Genomic DNA, 24,334 nt, shown 5'->3' on the forward strand with positions numbered 1-24,334 from the left:
TGTGTGTGTAAGTGTGTGTGTGTTCCAGGAGCAACGATTAGCATGTAATGTCGTCATGGTTCACACAAATAAATGCAAATTTCCTGTAATTTGCTAAATATTTGAAGTAAGGCAAAAAATGAATTGCATGACCAAGAAGACCATCAATTTCCTGCACAATGCAGCAACTGTAGTCAGTAACTTGAGTAGTGTGAGTAATGCCAATCAACGCTTGAATATTCTGAGAGTACACCACTGACCTTGGTGTGTATCTACATGACACACACTCACCGCAGGCTGGCGGTGCAGTCGTAGAGAGTAACGAAAAAATGCCATTTGAGATTAATTAAACCTGAACTCAACCCAAGCCTGAGGGTTTTCATAAAACCCAGCGCAACCCAACAATGCATGACGCTCCAGGTCTCACTTGTATAGATAACGTCAACAAAACAGGGGGGGGGGGGGGGTCAAACGCTCTTGATTAACTTTTTTTAATGCTACAAACCAAAATGCCTCTAGCTCATGTTTAACCTGAATGTCACTGACTCAACGGGAAACGGTAATGTACTGAAAGACAATCACGGGAAACGTTTCGGAATGATTCCCAACCACAGCGTGGAGTCATTTTATTTTGGAAATGCACACAGCGAGGACAAAAGTGCTTTTACAGACACGAAGCCGAGTTTTTATTGCGAAAACAATGCAAGGGCGTATAAATGTTTAATTTCTGAATGTGCACTGTGCATGTGTGTGTGTGTGAATTCTTTGTGGTTCTACATTTATGAGCCAAAAGGTTGGGGTCTTTTGGGGATTTTACAGTAGAATGAAGGTGAATGACATTTACATTTTTCGACACGGCACAAATGAAATCTCCGTTCAAATATTTAATCTTTAACTATCTAAATATCTGCACACCCCTAACGCCAATTGACAAAATATATGTGCTCTATCAAAAAAGAAAGCTTTCAGTAGGGAGTCCTGAGATAGATTGCCCATAAACCGACCTGAGATCTAACAGCTTAAAGGTCTTGTTCAGTGATGTTTTGTCTCATCTGTCAGAAAACGATTGAATGTCATATAAATAGCATTGCTATATACTAAGAGCGGGGGATAAGGCATGCAGGGCAACAGTCAGCGTGTCGTTCGATTTGATTATCACTGTGGAATAAGGAAGGACTCAGACACAAAGACTTGTTGTGTGGTTTCTGGCTCAGTCGTAAGCCGGCAAGCCAAAGAGCTCCGGCCGAAACTCCTCCATGCTCCTGAGTCGCAGCGTGGCCTCCTGGGTAAGGCTGGGGTCTAGGTTGTCATCGGGAATCATCACCACCTGCATCCCTGCCGCCAGTGCTGCCTTCACGCCGTTGGGAGCGTCTTCAAACACCAAGCACTGAGCAAGGACAAGAGAGAGGAAAAACAAAGTGATATTATCCTATAAGCCTATTAGGTCTACAGGATTCCACCCCTGCAGACGCTGCAGAGCTGAGAGCGAAAACAAACATGGGCAAAATGGGGAACAGGCCGCCGTTTCCATTTTCAATGTGATGAACTTGACACTGCTCCGAGCAGCATTGTTTACCCCTGCCAGGTGAAATATCCATTTAATCTACATTTTGAAGAAGGGTGCCCCCTGCAGCCCTGCTTCTTCGGCTTTGTTTACAGTTTTCGGAAATGCTCTTTGACTCCCATACTGTTGTGCATATCAAGAGGCTAAACACACTTTAGGTTGATGAATGAACAATCTTGGGGTTTTTTTTTTTTTACACGATTTTTGCGGGACGCAGGACGACGTGTGAGAATCACCAGTCTATGACAAAACTACGATTTATTTTCGATTCATTACCGGGATGTGTGTGTAGTACATTCTCCCATCCATGGGCACGGAATAGTTTGATAATTAAGTGAAGCCCCCAGATCTCAACCCAGTCAAGATTTTAGATTTTAGACAGCGTCCTCCGTCAGTATCTTTCAGTAGATTGGAGTCCAGAGACTTGGAGAATTAATGCTAAGGATCGCTGAAGCTGTTCTGGTCCCACCATCTCACTAAGAACCTTGGTGTTAGTCAACCATTTAAAAAAAAAAAAAGTCGAAATAACTTTGTTTTATGTTTTAAATCCAGAAAATTAATATACATATGTTCATATTTGTCACTGTGTTTTAGTGCATCTCAAATATTGACTCAATGTGTTTTTTAATTACATCTTATATTTGTATGCCAATCAATCAAATCAATCAAAATATCACAAATTTAATGAAGTGTATTCTATCATGTTGAGTTAGTAAATTATGAAACTTGTGTTTAATGTATATATCAATGTATACATTTAATTTTATTTAATCAAATCACTCAATGTGGCACTTCATCAAACACGACCATTTATTTCTATTATATTGATCCTGCTGCTCGAGGTGGACAAAGACGTTTTACCGCTCTACAACTTCTCCCAAAACTGCGTTTCTGTGTTTTCACATCTCAGAGGCGGCAGGTAAACAAGCAAATATCACTGTGTGCGATTTATCATCTCTGTGGAAGATACGCGGTCAGTTTGAAAAGTCTACGACAGGACATTATTCCACCAGTGTACTTTCAGGAATTCAAGAGTGGGTGTGATTAAGTGAGGTTGGCATCTGAGTAGAGAATTAGCAGTACAGCTATGAGCTACCAGCATAACGTATTGGTATTTTCGGCTGTTTGTATATTATAAATAAATCCTACAACCCCTCAGGACCCAACTAAGTCCCTGTACTCTCCCTGCTGTCAGATACTGAGGCTGTAGCAGAACTGACCTAACACATTCTGGTCTGTTGTCCAGTCACAGAGATCAGTCTTGTCACATTAGTGGTTCGACTGACCATCAAAATATTCATTAATATTTTACTATCCTTGGCACACAGGGAGGCAGACCTCAGTATACTCCAGTGTGCATTAGAGTGTACTTTTCCTGAGAACAATAATAATGATAATAATACATTTTATTTGTACTTAACATGGTAAAAACAGTGACAATAAAAACAATAACAACGAGGTAACATTATAGCAGTTAAAAGACAGTTATTTTAAATTAAAAACAATTATATTACAGAAATAAATCACAGATTAAAAGCAGCAATCGTAATAATAATCCCTTATAAACAGTCTAGGCCTATCGGCGCAGACTTTTACCATTTCACATCCACGTTGGAGAATGCCTGCTCACTAGAGTGGCCAGCCTCGGTGAGTGCACCTGATTAAGATAGACCTGAGAAATTATCAAGCCACCATTGCGGACCAGTGTGTGAAAACAGAGGAATCTAGGAAAGTTCACCTGCACTGTCCAGTATCCAGGTAGTTTCAAGTCACTGAATCGTTGCAGTTGTAGTTTCTGAAGCATTTAATCCTATTTGTTGAAATCCTCATAGGCATCAATAAATAAAGCAAGTGTCTGTGGCCCTACCAAGGGTTTCTCTGCAAACATACAGTATATATAAACACAAATGTGGTGTTCTATATTTGTGCTTACAAAGGTAAACTCACATTCTTTGTCTTTTCATTCTGTATCTTGATGAGTTTGTCGAAACAGGTTTTAGTTTTAGACCCCTGTTTAAGCCACAATTACACCACAAAGTGACTTTAGCTTGAATTTGAAATGCCTTTGTTTTCTTCTTTATTACCAACATTGGATAGTGAATTCATTACTGGGTTAAAACACAGCTCCAACCTTTGTGGTTGAGACAGTACTTCAGTGGGAATAAAGGAAACAGCCATAAAATGAGTCTAAAGCCCTGCAGAAGAAAGCAAAAGCTCAAGCCTGAAAGGCCCGAGGACCTTTGTTCATCTCAACTCTAATACTCAGGTAGAATAAAGGGGCCTCCTCAAGTCTCTTTAAATCCTAATTGACTTCTGTGATGTCACTAAGCCTGAAACTGGATGATGTTGAACAATGACAGCGGAAACACTGAGAGTGCACAACAGAGGGCTCCTGCTAATTCCCTTGAATTGGAGCAATTAAAACTAGTAATTACCCAATGAGCTGGTGAAATGACCCTTTAATCTGCTTCCAATGCGCTGTATTGGAATGGATGGACGCACATTGACAGCTCAGGTGGATTATGAATGGACGCGAACATTGCACACACCTGCACATGCAGGGTTGTGTTGTAAAGACAACCCTGAGTGATAAAATAGGGGGAAAGTTGTGTGGTGGTGCAGGAATGCTGCTGTTCACTGAGTTACTGCACTGCACTACCCGCTGGTCACTACTACGTCTGGCGATTGGTCAGTGTTGCAAATAGGTGAATATAAACAAGAGCCAGGTTATTAGTCACCATTGTTGTCAGTCTATTTCTTTTATTGTGGCTTTTTCGTCAAAGCTCCCTGATCTTTAGATCGGAAAACGATTGCACATCATGTGATACTATATGAAAAAAAACAAAAACTGACCCGTTAGGGTATATACAGTGCACATGCAGGGAATGCATCACCCCTCTAATGCTTTTTATTCACGTTTGATATAAGAGGAGCGCGATCCTGTTGCTGGACTGTCCCAAACGTCAGAACTACTTTCATTTTGAAACTATACAGAGTAGCAACAAAGCTCAGAGTGCTTAAAGGTCCAGTGGGTAAGATTTAGGTGAAAGGGAACTATTGGCAGAAATCTAATGTAGAATAATCCTCATGATGTTTTCACTAGTTCATTTCATCTAAATTGTATGAATTGTAGTTTTCTTTACCCCAGAAAAGACCCTTTATATTTAAATACTTTATATTTACATCGAGGAGACCCTCTCTACGGAGGACGCCATGTTTTTTACAAAAGTCCAGACTGGACAAACTAAACAACTTTTGAGTTTTTATGACAATTAAAGGCTACCACAGTTTATCTTTCATGTTTGGAAGGATGAGGTGAGGGATGTTCAGCCGCAACATGCAACTTCAACACTAGATATCACTAAATTCTACGCACCATACCTTTAAATGTTTAACAACTGTTCCTGGTCTCTCTTTCTTCCCCTTCCCACATCTCTCGCTTTTTTCCCACCCCAACTTCTCTGCTCTCACCACAACCTCATTGAGGAAGATGGCCGCTGCTAGATGTTCCATCCTGTTAAAAGGATTTTTTTTTTCAGCATCGCCAAGTGCTTGCTCTTTCTTGGAACATTTGGGTTTCCCTATAATATTCGAAGGACTTGACCTTACTATATAAGGTGCTTTAAGATAGTGTACTTGGTGATTAGGCTCTATACAATTAAATTAATTGAATTAAATAGGAAAATTAGAGGGAAACAGTGATTAATGTCACATGTTGACATATGGAGTAAGTCTCACAGGGCAGAGAGCCATGGCGGTTTGACTGGGTTTTTATCCCTCTTCACCCTGATCTCCATTCATTTTTCTGGATTTCCCCCACTTTTACTTGTTGCTGTATTAAACCACGACAGTCAGAAAACAGTCATAAACTGTCTGAATAATTGATAGGCATCTTATTTATTCCTCCCAAGAGTAAATGCATCGGTAAGATGTAGTCTATAATCCGGTTAAGTATCAAATTAATGCGCTTTTCCACTGCAGACACTCAAGAATCCATAACCAGGGACTTCCCAGAACCATTAAGAAGCTTGTAATGACTATTGTGGCACTGCTGGAGCTAGTACTAGCCAGTTGGGGGCACCACCATCATCAGTAAGCATGAAATAAGCAAGCATAAATAAGGCACAGATTATTTTTCAGTTCAAAATTATTGTTTGGTTGTGTTATGGGTTTTTGCTGCAGTAATGCTTGTTATCCGCTCTCCCGCCTCGTTATCCAATCAGCACTGCCCTGTAACCTGGAACTTGAATTTATTATTACTCCTTGAGCTGAAAGAAAATTGTAACTTAGTTTCGAGTTGGTGGAGAACAGTGGAAATGAAATCAGAACGTTCTAACCCCCTACCGTGGTAAAAGGTGTTAACGGGCTTTTCCTTCTGTGATAATGGTCGCTGAAGTGCCAGCGAAATTGAAGAGATTCTTTTCAAGCGACAGAAAAGGGGTTTGAGCGACTTTAATCAGTCAAGCAGAAGAAGTAACACGCCGTGGCAGCATTTGTCTGATCCCAGATGAGTGTGTCTAAAGATGTGCTTATTAAACCACAGACACAGACTGTAAAACAAAGGGACAGTCGCTGATTGACGATGAAGACTAGAAGCTATTATTGAGAGAGATTGAGACGCAGAGATAACAAAAAACATCCACTGTCTCAGCTCACATACAGACACAATAATCTCTTATTTTGGAAGGCAAACCATGTCTCTGTGATTGGTCAATGCATATTAGGGTTGGGCGATTAGATGAATATATAGTTTATTGGGGATTGGCTGATTGGAGTCCATTGTTTTTTGGGGGGGTTATTGTTCAGGAGAATTTCGGTGGTCTGCCTTTTGTACACTTTATTCAATAAAAACAAATCTAGCAACTGCACCAAGATGTGAAGGAGAGGATTTAAGGAGTTAGGAAGGGAGATTATTTTGACTTGCAGAAAGAAAACCTTATATAAGTGGAGTAAAAAAAAAATGTATTGTGCCATTCCCCAGAGATTTAGTCTGGAAGGTTCCTACGTAAAATGTTCTTTCCAAACACTATTTGGAAAAAAAATGAATCCAACTGCTGATGTGAGAGAACACACTGGAGTACATGTTTACCACAACTGACCACATTGCATCGAGAAAACACAGCGGCATCAGTGGCTGAGCAGTGCTGACTATGGCCCGAAACCCATTTCCCAACAGTGGTTGTCACACAAAGAGGTGGTGTTCTGCTTGTTAAACAGCCAGCCACAGAGCAGCACAGCTTAATAAAATGTAACAAGGTAAATCCACTGAAGCTCACTTTTCCTGCACAGTGGGAGACAAGAGTTGTGCCGCCTTTTCATGCCAGCATAAACCCTCATAACCCAAATTCATAGTACATCAAAAAACAAAACAAAAAAAAAACGAATTTATTGATTTCAACAGGAAGAATTGGGCAGATTTGTCTTTCCCTGTTTGTGCTCATGTAAAGCTGCATTGCATGTAAAGCTGCATTGCTTACCTTTACTTTGACACTAACAATGTATGCATATCCTGTAATGTGAGTTATAACGCAAAAATGTGCATGATTAAAATGAATCAATTAAAGGTCCAGTGTGTAGAATTCAGTGATATCTAGTGTTGAAGTTGCGTGTTGCAGCTGAACACCCCTCACCTCACCCTCTCCTTCCAAACATGAAAAAGAACCTGTGGTAGCTTCAGTTGTCATAAAAACTCAAAAGGTGTTTAGTTTGTTCAGTCTGGACTAATGTAAAAAACATGGCGTCCTCCATAGAGAGGGTCCCCTCCATGTAAATATGAAGTATTTAAATACAAAGGGACTTTTCTGGGGTAAAGAAAACTACAATTCATACATTTAGATAAAATGCACACACTGGACCTTTAAAACACAAAATTAAACATTATCACTTTGTGAATTATTAGTCTAAAAAAGAAAAAATATTAATTCAAGCTACAAAATAACCATTAAAAATCTACCTCTTTCCAAAGAGTGATTGACTTCACAATGAAAGTTCACCACCTCAGCGTCTCACACAATATCGGGACAATCTCATGTAGAATTTCAAAGTAAAAGCCCTCGGGAATATCACATCTTGACTGTTTTGGTTGTAGCAACAGTGGAGATTCTCATGGCACTAGACGATAATGACGTTATTGAGAAGATGGCAGAGGGCGGTGGGTTACTGGGCCGCACACTTGTTTACCAGTCTGGTTAGCGTTACATTAACAAATGCAATTAGCCTAACATTAGAAGTCTGGTGCCACTACTTTCTGACCACTTTCAGAGAAAACTACGTATTCATCGAATAATCATTTATTAATTCATGGATCATGATGTTTGTTAGTTTTGGCGCAGACACACTGTCACACTAGGTGGAAGATAACTTGATATAACAAAGCACAGGCGTTATTTACCATTTATATGAGACCCAAACTTCATTCAAAGCCCAATCGAATTTTCTTAATCCAATGTAGATTCAGTCAGCGCTCAGAAGCCATCATTCATCATTAAATGTCAAATACCCTCAAATTGATAATACGACTCTCAGGGGGATTGATTGTTGAATCTAAGATTGCAGCCCTGTGGTACTGATGGGTAACTGATCAAAACAACACCTCTCCAAAAGAAACCATTTTCAACTTTTAAAATTGGACAACAAAACCGAGTGACCTGGATTATCTAAAAAAAAAAACCCACTTTAGGCTTTGGGCATATTTGTGCAAATTCAAACACAATCAACACCAAGGCCTTAAAAGCTATAAGGTAAAGGACGAAGATATTTTCTATATGCAAATAACGTCTGTATCTGTGTGGCCAAAAGATAGAGATGGCACACTGCAGAGGAATTGTCTAAAGAAATAACAACTGCAATAGTTTCAGTTGAGCCTTAAACAGCACTCTTTAATATACTACTCTTTTGTTTGGATTGAAGGAATAAACAGCAAGTTCTTTTCTCTTTCAGACAAACAATATGAAGCCTTTTAAATTTGGTCCCGCGTAATGCTGACTAGTCTCCTTTACTTCCCTCTGTGAGGGAGCAGCTGGTGGTCCTCTGCTTCACAAGGTGCCATGGAAGATTTAAAACAAATCCACAGGCCTGCACTCAAACCCGTGCACGATTCAGCCGCGCCAGCATATGTGGATTCACCGTGGATCCGAAAACCGGGCGCTGGGAAATGCGTGTGTTTGGTGCACAGAGATTCTAATACACACCTTTGCTATTGTCTCCAAAAAACGGCTGGCCCACTAACACAGACAACTCCTTCGGGGGGGGGGGGGGGGGGGGGGGGAGCTTGTTGTGGCGAGATGACAGCGGCCGATGCCTGCGTGCTGTGATTTGGAGAGGATCCAGGCCTCGTTTGGCTGCAAACAGTGCTGCTGGCTGTGGAGTTGAATAAGGACGCCTTTGCAATAAGTGGCTGCCCTGATTGAGCGGCGTCCTTCTATATTTTAGCTGCGTTTAATTAGAAAGACCATTTCTTTATGGGAAAAGATCAGACATGGGAATTAACCCTGAGTGGTCACATTGGTGTTGTGTTCTTTACTATTTTACAGCTCTTCTGTGTAGTTCCGTTAGCTGTCCCTGGTTAACCTATTTCAATGTTTCTTTTCAATATTGTCTATTATCCTGCTTTGACTTGAAACCTTTAATATTCTCTAAATTCTGATCTGCTGTGTTAAAGGCTAAGTGAAGGAATGGGAACCACTTACCACTTAATTGATCGTATAAAACGAATGAAGCAGCCTTGGGAATTACAGCGCTTACAACTAAATCCAGGGGAAAAAATAGATAGTTGATAATTAAAAACAAGATTGAATGATGCATTTTCATAATATTATTAAAAGTGTTCAATGATTCAGTAATTGTGTGTAGTAATGGGAGATGGAAAATCCAAGGGAAGGTTTTCTGTGCTTAAAAAGAAAGTTTGCTCACTTCAAGTTCTCAGTATCCTCAGACAGATCATAAGGACAAGGCCTGCAATAGGAAGTGCGGAGATGTTTGTAAAACCTACTTTCATATTGATTTTCTGTGGAATCTGTAAAAACATGCTATTGTGCAAGCTGTTGGCACGTGCACAAGCCTGATCTAAGTTTTAAAGACTCTAAGGTGCATGGACAGAAATCCTTATTTCGCTGTTTGCATATGAAGAATCCGGTCTCCTTGACCACTCGAAAGAAAAGGAAATAAGAATTGCAACTTTACAGACAATGTTGCATCAGTGAGAGAGAGGGGGGCATCGTTGTATATAAACAATCTGCTGCAGCAACCGCTGAAGAGAACAGAAGAGAGAACATATCGAGTAGCAGGAACAGTTGGGGAATTGTTAGGACAGAGGCTAGAAGACGGACTTTGAAATCAAGAGGAAGTGTTTCCACTGTCACCTGTCATAAATTGATTCAATGATTCAACATGTAACCATTGAGTATGACATACATTTATGAAGGTACGCCCCCCCCTGTGGGCAATCGGAACATCCCACCTGAGACAACACCAAGTCATTCCATGTATAAGAGCTTAGGGTTGGCTGGAATATTAAACCAGAATCCATCTTGTTTGTACGAGATGTGGATGTGGAGATCTGGAGGAACACACTCAGCAGCGCTGGTCTGCATGGGTTAGCCCTTAGCCTAGCTTTTAGAATAGCCTGTAGCCTGACTCGCTTCCCCTGCTCGTTGCCTCTCCCTCTGCATAAACACAGGCTTCTCCAGCCCTGTCGTAAATCACCGCGCTGACCTCACAGGTAATCCTCCCCGAACTCAGACACTGAGAATACATAATAGAAAAAGCCAATTTTCTCCCTGATTGTCTCATCTGCTGTTGTAGCAATATTAAAATAAGACCGTTTCATAACCAGATAAAAACTCCTTGTACGGGCTTTGCGGGTGATTGATGAGAAAAGACCCAAAACACCAAAGCATACCAGGTCACAGAATGAATAATGCATCCCGGCAAATTCAGTCCTGTTCCGAAGTCGATAAGTAATTCTGTCACATTCAGAATGAGAACCTCTTGGTTCAGTTCTTTTTCACACGGGGAAAATCAAGATGTATATTTCAAAATGCATCGCCACATCTGCATGAGAATGTTCGGTCCAGTTTTTGGTCAGTCGTGTCTGGGGCATGAGGAAGAAAGCGAATACAGTAAAGAGGACCTTGTTCCTTGTTGCTGGTATTCGATAGAACTTGCTCAATTGTCTGCTAACTACTGCACAACTACACAAGCTGCTACAGTCTGCTGCATCACCGAATGCCTACATGTGATGTTGTTTACCTCAAACCAGAGAGGGTTGGTCCATGCTACCACCAAAGCCAAATTGTTCAAGAGTTTGTTTTAGTTATAATCTGGGTGCATTTAGTGTTTACACCAGTCCAAACAAATCTATAAGGGTCCAAGTTTAAAATAAAACGAAATTAAACTCAAATCTATTTGTTTAAGTCAACCAATTATTTAATGCATCCAATAGCTGGAAAATGTGACAGCAGAAAAGTCAATAGTCTTTCTCTCTCCAATGTTGTTCTAATAATTGTAGCACTGCTCTACCAAGAAGTCTCTGGTGGATTCATTGTTACAGCACTGAGAAAATAATGTCTTAAATAGAATCCCTCCCTTTCAAGTACACCATCTACAGACAAATCTGCCGTGGCTTGTTCAGCTTAGCAGCTTTGCCTTCACCTAAGATTTTCATAACTCGTACACATTGGTGGCATGTTGTTTTATCCCAGCTCATTAGAAATGTAATCGATAAGATTGGAAATTGTTAACATATTTGAAACCAGTCCAGGTTAACTGGGATTTAGTTTTAAGATGAGGTTAATAATTATATGGTGCAGTTGCCATGATTTCTGCGCATACACTCCCAGTGGAGATGACTTGATTGGAACTGCAATTTGTAGATTAACTTTTGGGCAAAGTATAACACGTGGCTTGATTTAATTCTTAAAGGTTCAGTGTGTAAGATTGATGTTAAATTGATTTATTGGTAGAAATTTAAGAAAAAATTATCCTGGTGATTTTTTTAACTAGTGTGTAATTATCTAAATTGTATGAATTGTTGTTTTATTTATCCGAGAATAAGCCCTTTATATTTAAATACTTTATATTTACGTCGGGAGCGTGCCCTCTAGGGAGGCTGCCATGTTTTTTTACAGTAGCCAGACTGGACAAACTAAAACAGATTGAGTTTTCATGTCAAATGAAGTTCACCACAGGTTCTCTTTCATGTCTGGAAAGGAGAGGGTGGGGGGTTGTTCAGCTGCAACATGCAACTTCAACACTAACTACACTAGCCTACGCATTGGGGTCTGCCATTGTGAGCATTCATAGTTGCGCGAAGGAGTGTGTGCGTCACTCTGCAATTACAATGCCGAAGCGCTAGTGCCTGCAGAGAGTGAGGCACAGCAGATTCCAGAAATACTGTCTGCCGGAAATCTGAGGCTCACCAATCACAGCTCTTGCAGTCTAGGTCGCCTCAATGCATAGTTACATTTTAAGGGAGGTGTATGTCAGGGGCGTAGGGTTCTGCGTAGGTTATGCTTCTACATGGAGGCTATGCCTTCAACGTAGAAGCATGAATCGGTCTTAAGGAGACAATGTACCTATCTATGTATATATCTATTTGAGGTAGATGTCCCTTTAGTCATTCCATTCTATAATATCTTTTTAACATACCACATAACAGAAGGGAATATTGTCTTCTCTTCCATTTCTGATATTAACAGTTACTTTGAAGAATAACATAATTATATAAAACATATGGTCCCTTAATGATGCAGGATGCCTTGTTACACATTATAAACAAGTCCATCTGCTGCTCATTTGTTCACAATAATAACCCAGTAACAATATGCAGTGGCATGAAAAAGTTTGCACAGGCCTGGTCCAAAATTCTGTGAACTTTCTTATATATGGCATCTGTGTTGGAATTGCATAATCATTTAACATCTATGATTGTTAAAATATTTGTACTCATCTAAGGAAATCGCACCTGTTTCCAAAAGTTGCTGAGTTCAAGGATTATGAATGAGCCATTTGCAAAAGTGTGTTTGGAGAATGTTTTATCAAAAGAACACCTCTACAACTAAATCACAGGGTTGAAGCGATCCTTTGTTCGAGAGTGGCACAACACCAAACGTTCTCAAACTACTTTTGAAGATAATCTGAAAAGGCTTAATTCTGCATAGTGCACTGTGCGTAGCATTCATAGTTGTGCATAGGTGTGTGTGTGAGTCGCTCTGCAATTACGCCGCAGAAATGCTAGTGGGTGTGGAGCCAAAACGCTAGCGGCCATAGAGTTTCTTTGCTACCGTGTTGAGGATCTTATGGTTTCTGGTCTGTAAAATAGTAAAATGTCTGGAGTTTGGTGAATAATGAATACACATTAAAGGTCCAGTGTGTAGAATTTTGTGGTATCTAGTGTTGAAGTTGCATGTTGCAGCTGAACACCCCTCACCTCACCCTCTCCTTCCAAACATGAAAAAGAAACATCTAGACTTTAATTGTCATAAAAACTCAAAAGGTGTTGAGTTTGTCCAGTCTGGACTAATGTAAAAAACATGGCGGCCTCCGTAGAGAGGACCCCCCTCGATGTAAATATAAAGTATTTAAATATAAAGCTTCTTTCCTGTGGTAAAGAAAACTACAATTCATACAATTTAGATGAAACAAACTGCCAATAGATCCGTTTCACCTTAATCTTACACACTGGACCTTTTAGAGCAAGAGCATTTGAACATGCAATGTAGCAGGATAGCATTTATGCTTGCGGCAGTACTATCATGTTATTATTATGTCGTACATTTCACCCTACTTAGTATTTTATGATTGACTTTACTGTGTGTGAAAAAAAAAAAATCATGTGCTTTACTCAAGAGTTGCTACAGCTTTTGCTTCCAACAGAGCCGAGGAAGGAAGTTGCGATAAAATATGGCTGTTATTCCAGCTGGGATGCATTGCTGATACATGACGTGAAACGTTAACAAGCTGACACCCTCATGTGTATGTCAAAAATAACATGCGTGTGTTTCTGCGCGTCATGCACGTGTTTCTGTCCTGCGTGCGGTGGCGAGTGAATAAGCGACAGTGACAGATTGCCCTCCGCGTCTTCCAAATGATCCTGGAGCCTGAGGCAGCTTGAGCAAGGGATGTGTAACATTTCATCATCTCTGTTGTGGAGAGCAAGAAATGAAACCAGTGTTGATGATGGACGGACCTTTACAGTGGAGGATGAGAACTCAGGAAGCGCAAGTGTGTGTGTGTGTGTGTGTGTTAGGTTCAAGGCCTTTGCCTACCTAAGGCCAAATTCTAATGAACGCAATAAGCAACTGAACAGATAAATGGTATATCAACATCTGATTGTTAGAATAAAAAGCTGCAATGTCTGTTATTCAACTCTGCCAATAGTGTTTCCATGTTGATGACTGATTAATACTTCTCAAAGATGCATTTAAAGTAAAACCTTTGGCTGAAATCTGTTCAGGAATCAGGATTCAAGGAAACAGAAGATGTATTTGCCAAAAAGCCAGAACATTCACGCCTGTAAACACAACACAATAATATGAATGAAACATAAGGTATGCAATAATTGTGCTGCATTGGCTTCCCAGGCAACTTTTATTATTTTTTTAATATAATTTTTAAGAAAATATCTTTCCGACACATACTGAGCATTTGGATTGACTAAATGGAGTACCAGTCTGGAGTCAGAATGTAGACTGGAAGATGGGGCATGACCTAGTCTGACTTCCAATCACCAATAAACCAACCAATACCTTTACTGCTCATCGATTAACACGATGGAACTAATTTGTACAGAAATGTGTAGGAAAGAAATAATTCAACAACCTTAATTCGCGAGGCTAATTGTTCAAATAATTTGATAAAGAACGGTACACTCGCTTCTCTATAATGGTTTTGTCTGCAAAAATAAAATAGCTCCTAACCTTACAAATGCAGTCAAAAGGAAAACGTGTAAAAGTTGATTATTGCAATTTCCTTGTCATTTCAATTCACTGTCATTTTCTACTTTTGCATATTGAGTTTAGAAAATAATTATCACAGCCTTTTGTATTTGGACACGAATGAAAACATTTTCTCTATGCATGAAATCAAGTGATTCCCTTTGCATTTCTTCAAATCATAAGTGCACAAGTATGGAAATGAATGTCTGTATTATACTCTATTGACTTCTAAAGTCATAATAAATCAAACAAATTATTAAATCCGCCCGTCGTTTGGTGTCGATTGCTCGAACTTTCTGCTGAGAAGGTTCTTTGTGAAATTGGAGTAAAAGAAACACAGCCGGACATGTTTACTGACACAAAGTAATCACAACAGAGGCAGCGATTACTGAGCACATTTTCATTAGGAGATAACTTAACACTGTGCTGTGTGTAAAGAGATTGCAATTCCCTCAAAGAAAAGCCAGAAGACAGCCCAAGGACTTAATCAAAAAAAATCACCATTGAGCCAAAATGAGTGTCTGCAAATCTCCCAGCCACCTTGCCTCCCTTTGCTTTGCTTGTGATCTAAGGAGAACCCTGCAGCAGGCTTAACCCACACATTTGAAGTCTGCGGTGATAAAGTATCCAGCCAGGAAAATACAAACAGGGGAGAAGGGACGGGGCAGTGTATCCGGATGCGAGTGGAGCCACGTATACGCTGGAGCAGATAAGAGGAATACAGAGGGCTGCAGAGTGGGGGCTAAGTGGTTTTAAATCAACTCGGCCATCACTGTATTTTAAACCATTCACCAACCCATAATAGTTTGTCAGAGTTTATTCCAAAAGCTAACCAAATGGAACCTTTCAGCCTTTGTAGAAAACCTCTCAGGACTGTTTCTGTGTTCAATGGAAACCTTTTAAGATATCTTGCATCATTCCCAAAGCCTCTCCATTACAACTGATGTGACTGACCCCAGCCATGTTGCACAATCAAGCACCAGACTGGAGAAAAATTAGTCCACAGGCCGCAACTTGGAATAACTCTGTTTTTTTCTGTTTTTGGGATCACAGTACCTACACTTCATAGAATGTGAATCCAAGCTGTGATGATTTCTAAGGGATGAAAGCCAATCAAAGCACGGGGGTGGGGCAGGTCCTGAATTATAGTTGCCGTGTTGTTGCAGCATCATTATCTTCACATCCAAAGCTCCTGTTTTCAGCAGGGAATTCACAGACCTTATCCACCCCGTGTGAGATCCTTTTCTCTCTCATTTCTCAGTGCAGGCTTTCTTCAATTCACTGTTCCTCCACCAAACTTTGTTGTTTGATATGAGTCAGTGATAAAAACCGATGTGTCGATGAAATGGGAATTGAAAAAGTTAATTTGGAAAGTGATAGCATCATAGCTGAATGAAAATGTAATCATTTTTATTTTTGTTACCCTTTGGTGGACAACATTCCCTTTTGGGGTTCGCTGATTAGTGTCTGGAATGAAATATATAAATATAATCTTACATCTGACACTTACAAATGACAAGCAACATTTTGACGGATCTAGTTTTGCAAGTGCCATGATACATAAGCTTGTTTGTATATATATTTGGCATTTTAGTAGATGAAATACATATTTCAAATCCTATAAAATCATCAAGAAATGAAGGGGACACTTAAATCACACATCAGATCTTGATGAACGAATTATTCAAGTAAAAAATATTTACATTGGGATTGACTGGAACTGCCATTTTGTTCTTAACAAATTAATCCAATTTACACTACAATTAGCCACAGCTTCTTATCCCCACTTAGCCCCTGAGGTATTGTTGCAGCCTAGGAATATTTGAATCTAACTTTCGCAAGGAAAGCAATACATAAGTCTATAAGTACATTATTTTACTATTTCTTTCGGTCGCCCTTCATATATTTTTACTGTTGCTTATAGAAGAAGATAGTATTTGTGTTAAGAATGACATCAGTCCACTTTACGGCAGTGGTAAAACTCAGTGTTGATGCTGTACATGTGTGTGAAGCCCCAGGGAGAAAAAAGTTGCCAAACAGAAAGCGGAGTCCTATCTGTTGCAACAGTGTCATGCCAGAGAGGAGGTTAGTAGTGACTGTGTATTCTCACTTCACCTAACACTTGTAACGGCAGAGAGGGAGGTCAGGAGGAAGAGCGGGTCATCCCCTGACCAGCAAGTTGGCGGTTAATTCCCTGGCTTCTACCGTCCACATGTCCGTGGGCAAGACACTGAACCCTAAACATCCTGTCTGATATCACGCACAGCATTACAGCCCAGGAATGTAACTTGTAGTGTTAAGAGATTCGAATATTCATACAGCAGTAGTTAGCGTCGCAGATTCTTAAGAAATCACTTATAGCCACACCGCTGTCACTAAAATCGAATGTTCTTCCAAAAGAAAATCTCAAGGACTCATCCATCTCACTTGTCGTTTTCCACAATCAAACTATCTATGCAGGGCCCACAACATCTTGAGTTTCAAGATGATGCACAGTATGCACTTCAATCACTCGTTCTTTTACAAACGGTAAAGCAGTGACCTTGTGTGGAACGATGCTGGTGAATGAACTTTAGCGCCCAGCCCAACAATAAACAATAAAGATCTGATCTGAAATCTAAACTTAAAAGAAAAGATCTTAATCTCAAAATCCACCGGACACAGGACCCAACGCAGTAAAAAAATTGGGATTCCGTGCAAACTTGTTGCATTTAAACGCAAAGAATTGCAGTATATCCACATAAAAACCTTAATTCACAGATGTGCATTTGGAAATATATATGCTGGTGTGCATTTGAAAGTAAGCTTTAAATATGGTAAGCTTTGGCAGGGTTTTAATGGGCTAATTTAATGTTCAGCTAGAAAAGTTCATGTCTTAATTGTACCTGATTTGAATATCTGGATTATTAAGCCTTCCCCTGGTGTAATGCCCTGTATGATTAATGACAGGGGAAGAACTAGTTCTCCCTGCCTCTCTCCCTCCCTATCAGCATGAACTAGCTCACTTTCATGTTTCATTAATCTTATTCAGGCTGCCGAGCACACCTTTGGTAAAATCTCCCGTCTCATCAGCGGTGTTACTTTGGAGTTATGAAAAATGTCTCTGCTCTCCGTGGAAAAGGGAGCAGTGCTTTTTTCCTTCACTTTTGGTCAGCTCAGACAGCGGCGTCGACACCACATTACTCACCTGTGAGGCCGGTGAACTGCAGTGTTCACAGTGAGGGACGTGAGGCTTTCTCTGCTCTGCCCCAGGCCTCCCGAGCATCACATTAAATCACGTCCTGTAATATATTTGTTTTGCTGCAGGGAACATTTTCATAAAATAATTCTGAATAGGAGACACAACACGTTTCTCACTCTTCCTATATTGCACACCCCCCCCCTACCCAAATATAACATATCATAAAAACTGTTTTCAAGCCAATGCTTTTTGTATTTGCGTATAGATAACCCATATTCACAAATAACTCTTTGTTTGTTCCTCTGACCTTAAAGGTACAGTGTGTAGGGGTGTTCAGCTGCAACATGCAACTTCAACACTAGATATCCTAACATTCTACACGCTGTAACTTTAAGAGAACCTGTAAATAACCTGTATAAATCTAAAAAAGTGGTTAATTTTGTTGTTCTGTATTTGATTATGGACCAAAGGAAGGCGTGAATCATTACTTCTTAACCTAGCAGATTCATTAATATGTAAGCAAACGTATGTACTCTTGTTGTTACTTGGTTTTTGGCTTGGAAAGATTGATTTGTGTTTGTTTATTGCACAGAAATCATCCACTCTACCTTTCCTGCCTTTTCTACCTTATGAATCGAACATTTTATCGTCTTGTTTCACATATATTGTATGATGTGAGCATAAGAAATCAATGATTGCCATTGCAATGATTCACAGAATCATCCAGCATCAATTTAACTACTGTGTGATGTTCTCAGTGCAAACCCACACAACTCCACAGATGAACATATCCTGGCTACTGCACTAAACTGCTTTCGAGTTCATGTATGTCTTACGTGTCAGACAAAGCTGGTCGTGCTGCAGTCTTGCGAGGACACACTGTATTTAGTAAAAACACTTCACAGTTCATGAGGGTCTCTCCAGGCACGACCATCAAGATGCCGTTGACTCACGTGTTTATCGCACATTTAGCCCATTAGCCTGTCTCGTGTAATACCACTGAACCCCTGGACGAAGAAACAGCCGAACTAAATCAAGTGTGCTGTATTTTTAGTTCACTTATGCCTTTTCTGATTTGAACTCTGTTTTCTAGCCAACAGTGAGTCATAATTTAAACAGAAGCACAGAGAAGCTGGTTACAGAGAGAATCCTTTGATTAAAAAATCTAGGTCTGTCTGAGTGGACTGAACGTGTGACATCTACCTGCCTCTCTGCTTGTTTCTCGCGTCTTAGCGACATACAACAAACAAAAGTGGGTTTTTCATCAGTGGAATAAGGCAGGAAGATCGTGCGAGAGTGTTATTACCATACAAGTGTTTCTTCTGTTTACCTCCCCCTCCCTGTCTGATCTCCGTCTCTCTCATGCCTCTCCCCCCTCTCCTCCACTCCTCTGTCACGGAGCGGGAGCCAGGGAGTGACGCATCATCATTCGTTATTCCACTGAACACTCTGTCGATTCCCCCTCTGAGCCGCAGTTTCATATCTCATCAAGAAAAATGCCAGCCCTAACCGTGGCTGGCTGCAGATTAAAAAATCAGGTGTGCCGTGCCACAGGCAGACCTATTTGCAGCAAAAAGCCTCTAAAGTGAGAGCAGAGGAGTAAGTGAGAATATATCTATTGGATGCCTCAAATTTCCCTGTTAAATTAGGCTGTAAATGTCCAAATGCCACACAAAGAAATTGCCGCCACTGCTCCCTTTTTGAAAGATATCTTTTTTCTCGGCTGCTTTGTTATTCTACGACCCTGAAGCCAATTACAATTGCAGTATTTTATAGTTACATTGTGATATACGGGCCCTATCGCTTTTTATTGAGGTGAAGGGTTATCACACGAGGGTTGGAAGGACTGCTGATTGGTGAACATTTGATATTACTGTGTGTGTGTGTGGGGGGGGGCTCTTACATTAACATTCACTCTTAAAACTGTCTCTGACTCCAGAGCTGCAGGATTGAGACAACAGCAAAAACTATTATTATTATTATTATAGAAATTGTTGCTGCTATCATTAATAACATCTGTACATCCATAACGATGACCCCTTTTATTGTTTTCATTTTAACAACCGGGAGGAATGCAGGAGGAATTCGGACGTGCGATACGTTCAATATAAATAAAAACTGAATAAGCTAACGACCAGCGCTCTTTAGCAGTCAGTGTGGTCGGGGCAGAGTTGAACACATGTCTCCGGAAAAACTAGATTTGATTTACCATATCAGACAGAGAAGGACTGACGTGTGACGGGTACTCATCTCCTGTATGACGACAACATTCACAGAATCACTTCCTGCTTGGCAATTATCTTCAAAGTAAAAGCACAAAGTTAGATTTGTTGATGCAATTCTTCATACTGATCAGGATTACAGAGCTTTTACTTTGAAATGTCTTTGAAATGAGTATGTGAAAAGTGATTACGATTAAATCATAATTTCATGAAAAACATTGACTAGAAAATTGTCATTGCAGATAAGCCAGGTAGGATGAATACAGCTAAATTGTTCTAACTTCACTCGATATAAAAAGTTCATCAATAAGCAATAACAAGGTAACAGGTATATAGTAGATCTGGTTGAGGAGCGCAATGTCAAAAAATAAACAAGGAAAGAGAAGCATTACCACAGGCCAAGCAAGCAGGCAAGTTGTACTAGTGGCTTAAATTTGGTAATAAAAACAGTCATTATTTACAGTGGTTGGTCCGACTATCTCGTGGCAGAGTGTGCGAGTAGTAAATGGGGAGTAGATTCTACACCATCTTTCACAGTCAAAGACACAGATTTGTTTCCCACCAGTCTGGTTGTGTTTACAGCCACTTGATGAGTAAAGTAATTAAATTAGATGTGTCCTGCTATTTACGTCCATCAAAAATAAATGACACTAGTAGAGGATGAGGAGACTCTAGATCCATTCACTCCCAGTTACTCCAATGTTAGCTGACAGGGATCCATACTACAGGTAACACGATACTCCAGCCCCTCTGGGACAGATGCAGATTTACAGACAACACGGCGAAAACACAACCTCGTTGCTGGAGCTAATAACTGGGGCTACAATATGTAACCCTCAATATTTCTCTTTATTTTTATTATAAAAATACAGAGGAGATACAATTATACGTTTCTTAAAACAAGCTGTCACAATATCCAAATAATTATCATTATATTTACAAAAAGTTATTGCTATTCTGTGAATAATTGCACATACTGTATGTACAATATTTAGTAATCCAGTATCATTAATCCAGTAGTTTCTAAATAATTTCTATTTCGTCTTTATGCACTAATTGCATGGTTCAAAATAATAAGTATGAGTCATTAGGGTAGAATCAACAATTATAAGTTATATATATTATAAACAACTTGAGAGCAAAACTCTATCTCGCTCTCTCTCTCTCTCTGTGAGAGTAGCAGAGGTGTTTCACAGAAGCAAATTTGTTTTATGGCTTGCAAATGCAAGCGACTAGAAATAGATATTTCCTGTGTAAGAGATGTACAACTACAGCAGGGTCACTGAACTTAAATATTAATTGCATTCAACTATTAACTGTAATGATAATAATATATCAATAGAAAATACAATAAAGTTAAATTGAGCGTATACTGTAGGTACTGCAAATTATTTCAAATGTTAGACTCACTATATTCTAGACAATGGTTGAGACGATGACACAACCAAACTTTATTGTAAAGGATTTATTCGTTACTGAGGGCATGTTTCTATTTCAGTGGCTGTTGCGAAGCTGCGCTCAGCCAAAGTGAATACAGAGGATGTGATCGCTGACGGCAATGCTCAGAAAAGGACATGGGAAGTCTGTGGTCTCCATTCTCAACAATTTTACAGACAGAACAAAATGAATCCGAATCCTCAAGGCAAGCTGAGCAGTTGATTAAAAAATATTTAAGTGATATGTTCATCAGCATACAATGAAGCCTGAATACTCCAGATTATTCTCAGGAGCAGCATTATCACTATTATAGAGAAATGAAGTAAGAATTAGAGTGTGGGTGTGTTGGTTCTTTATTTTTCCTTCACATTGGACTGTTGTAATTACTGCCGCTTGTTCATACACGATGTCGCATCTCTGCCTGAGTTTATATTGTTGCATCTGCATTAAAAGCAAAAACAAGGAATGCCCAGCGGAACCTTAGGGTTGTATCAGAGTTCAGTTAGCGCGGCTGAGAAGCCAAAATGAATTTAAAGCTAGTTTCAAGCATTTTTGTCAGCTGAATATGTAGCGTGGAAAAAAAGAGTTCTACTAATTCCAGAAATTTCTATCTGGCTATCTGTAAGTGGAACACATATCTCGCAACTGATTGGCTTCACACTTGGCTTGCGTATTGCAAATTGTCTTCTTCTTTGTCCTTGGATAAACTACTGCAGTGGTCTCCAACTGGGTCAAACTGCATGTCAAAATCACCGCCAGGTCACTTGATTACTTCATTTTACCAAATCGGGCTGACGCAGACGTACAGGGGTCTTTGAATGCTCATCTCCATCATGGCGACAATATTCACAGAATCTGGTCCCGATGCAATTTGTCTACAAAGTAAAAACATAACGTCCCTTTTGTCGCTGCAATGCATTCTATCGAGGTGAATTGCGGCGCTTTATTTTGAAGATTGTGGTGCTCCTGTCGCACAATGGATGCAAAAAATAAGAGCAGTTAAAGGTTCAGTGTGTAAGATTTAGGTGAAAGGGATCAATTGGCAGAAATTGCATATAAAATAACCCTAGTGATGTTTTCTACGAATTGTTGTTTTCTTTACCCTTGAATGGACTCTTTATATTTAAACACTTTATATTTACATTGTTAGCAGGCCGCCATTAGAGTAGTCAAAACTGGACAAACTAAAAAAGTCTTTATGACGACTGAAAGCTACCACAGGTTATCTTTCATGTTTGTACGGGGAGGGCGAGATGAGGAGTATTCGGGAGACAAACAATAAAAAGTGACGGTATAATGTAGGAGTCATTTCTACTTCTTTCTATTTCTGGAGCATTAACACAGGCACGTTTAGAAAGGGCGCTGCGCTAGCTTATACAATGCACGGCACACAAAATAATATTTTCGTGTACAGAGCCCCACAAAGGGAGATGGAAGAATGAACTATTATTGTGCTCTGTTGCCATTTTCGCACACAAAAGTCTGAAAAACACAGAACATCATTTTGTCTGAAACTCATTTAAATGCTCCAGATATAAAGAACATGCCATATATTTTAAATTGTGTCACTCGTTTGTGTCACGTCTCCTTTGTTTTTAGTCGTCTTTTATAAAAGAGAGTTTTAATTTCTATTATGGACTATGTTGTCTTATTGTTGGAATTGTGTTTTAAGGTTTGCTCCTTATGTCCCACTCTGTTTCCTGTTTTATTTTGGAGCCCCTGCTCCTTGTGTGTTTCCCCCCTGGACTTCCTTCCTCCATCAGTTTCACCTGTTCATCCTGTGCCACCTGTCTCGAGTTTGTCATTAGTTCAGTATTTAAGCCTCTGTGCTTCCCTGTGTCTTTGTCAGTTTGTTGTTGTGCGATGCTGTCTCCATGTGTTGTGTTTCCTTGTGTCTCCCCTGTTTTTTGCCTCAGAGCATTTTGAGTTCTTTGTTGATTTTGGATTTATACCCTGCCTTCCTCAGTAAGGGACACTTTCAGTTGAAAACCTTTTGTTCTCCCTTTTGGGTCCACCCGCTCCCTTACCCTCACCCCACAAAACATTTGAGGGACATTAAGTATGTGAAGGAAGAGTGCATATATTATAAAAAGTGAGTGAGTGAGCAAGAAAGCTTTCAGTCCATGGTGACGGATGTGTTCTGGCTCTCAGCAGCGCAGTCCTATCGCCATCACTGGGGAGATTTAAACATAACCGTTGCACTGGTGGAGGTGAAATAATTCCAAAGAACAAAAATAACCATCTTCCAAGTCAAGTGTGATAAAAAAGCGTCCTTACATCACCCATATGCTACCTGCTGCGCCACTAGCTCCAGTCTCTCTGAGGAGGTGAGGCACGTTCCTGAGGTTTACCGTCCATAAATGATGAATGAGACCCCACCGCAGCGCTAACCATTTGAATCTGAACCCTTTTTGCGATTTTAATGAAGGTAAACAATCATTTAATTCGTTAAGCTACAAACAAACCGCAGCCACCGAGGAGGTTTAAGAGAAAGGTAGCACTGTGCACTTTTGTCATAGTTCTATCTTATCATAATTATTATTGACACGTGACCTTATTTTTACATTTAAAGGTTCATTGTGTAGAATTTAGTGACATCTAATGGTGAAGTTGCTTACTTTAATTCGCGTATAAAATATTATATAAATCAAAGCGTATAAAATATTTTTTATATTTGTTTTCCATATGATGAATAAAAAACTAAAGCATAGTACTTGTACTACTGTCGTAAAAACACACAAAGGTGTTTAGTTTGTTAAATCTGGGCAACTGTAAAAAAACACAGCAGTACTTTCTCCAAATTTAAGTATAAAGTATTTAAATATAAAAGTTAAAATAGTAGAAAACAAACAACAATTCATACAATTTAGATGAAACACACTCATGAAAACATCACTAGGTTTATTTTATATTCATCTACCACCAATAGATCCCTTTCACCTAAATCCTACCTTTAAGCTGTAATATCTGTATAATCTAAACCCATCCAGTCTTCTGTGTGATGCTGTTAAAGCAA

At 39.7% G+C, this 24,334-nt stretch overlaps 1 protein-coding gene across 2 annotated transcripts in view; it reads right to left on the minus strand.

Annotated features, from left to right (window-relative positions):
- Window positions 1-574: 574 nt before the first annotated feature.
- pudp (pseudouridine 5'-phosphatase) overlaps window positions 575-24,334 on the minus strand; it is a 30,437-nt gene continuing 6,677 nt past the window's right edge. Inside the window, exons 4-5 of one of the 2 annotated variants that reach the window (XR_002203464.2) lie at window positions 818-1,366; window positions 575-780 (exon numbers count right to left, since the gene is read on the minus strand). Coding sequence is in view for 1 of the 2 variants with exons in the window: in XM_020103842.2 (XP_019959401.2) it covers window positions 1,190-1,366 (177 nt within the window). In the remaining variant the exon portion in view is untranslated. Of the gene's footprint in view, window positions 1,367-24,334 lie in introns of both variants that reach the window. The other variant, XM_020103842.2, reaches the window with a different exon arrangement.

Source organism: Paralichthys olivaceus, chromosome 24, assembly GCF_024713975.1.
Source record: "Paralichthys olivaceus isolate ysfri-2021 chromosome 24, ASM2471397v2, whole genome shotgun sequence".
Classification (NCBI taxonomy): domain Eukaryota; kingdom Metazoa; phylum Chordata; class Actinopteri; order Pleuronectiformes; family Paralichthyidae; genus Paralichthys; species Paralichthys olivaceus.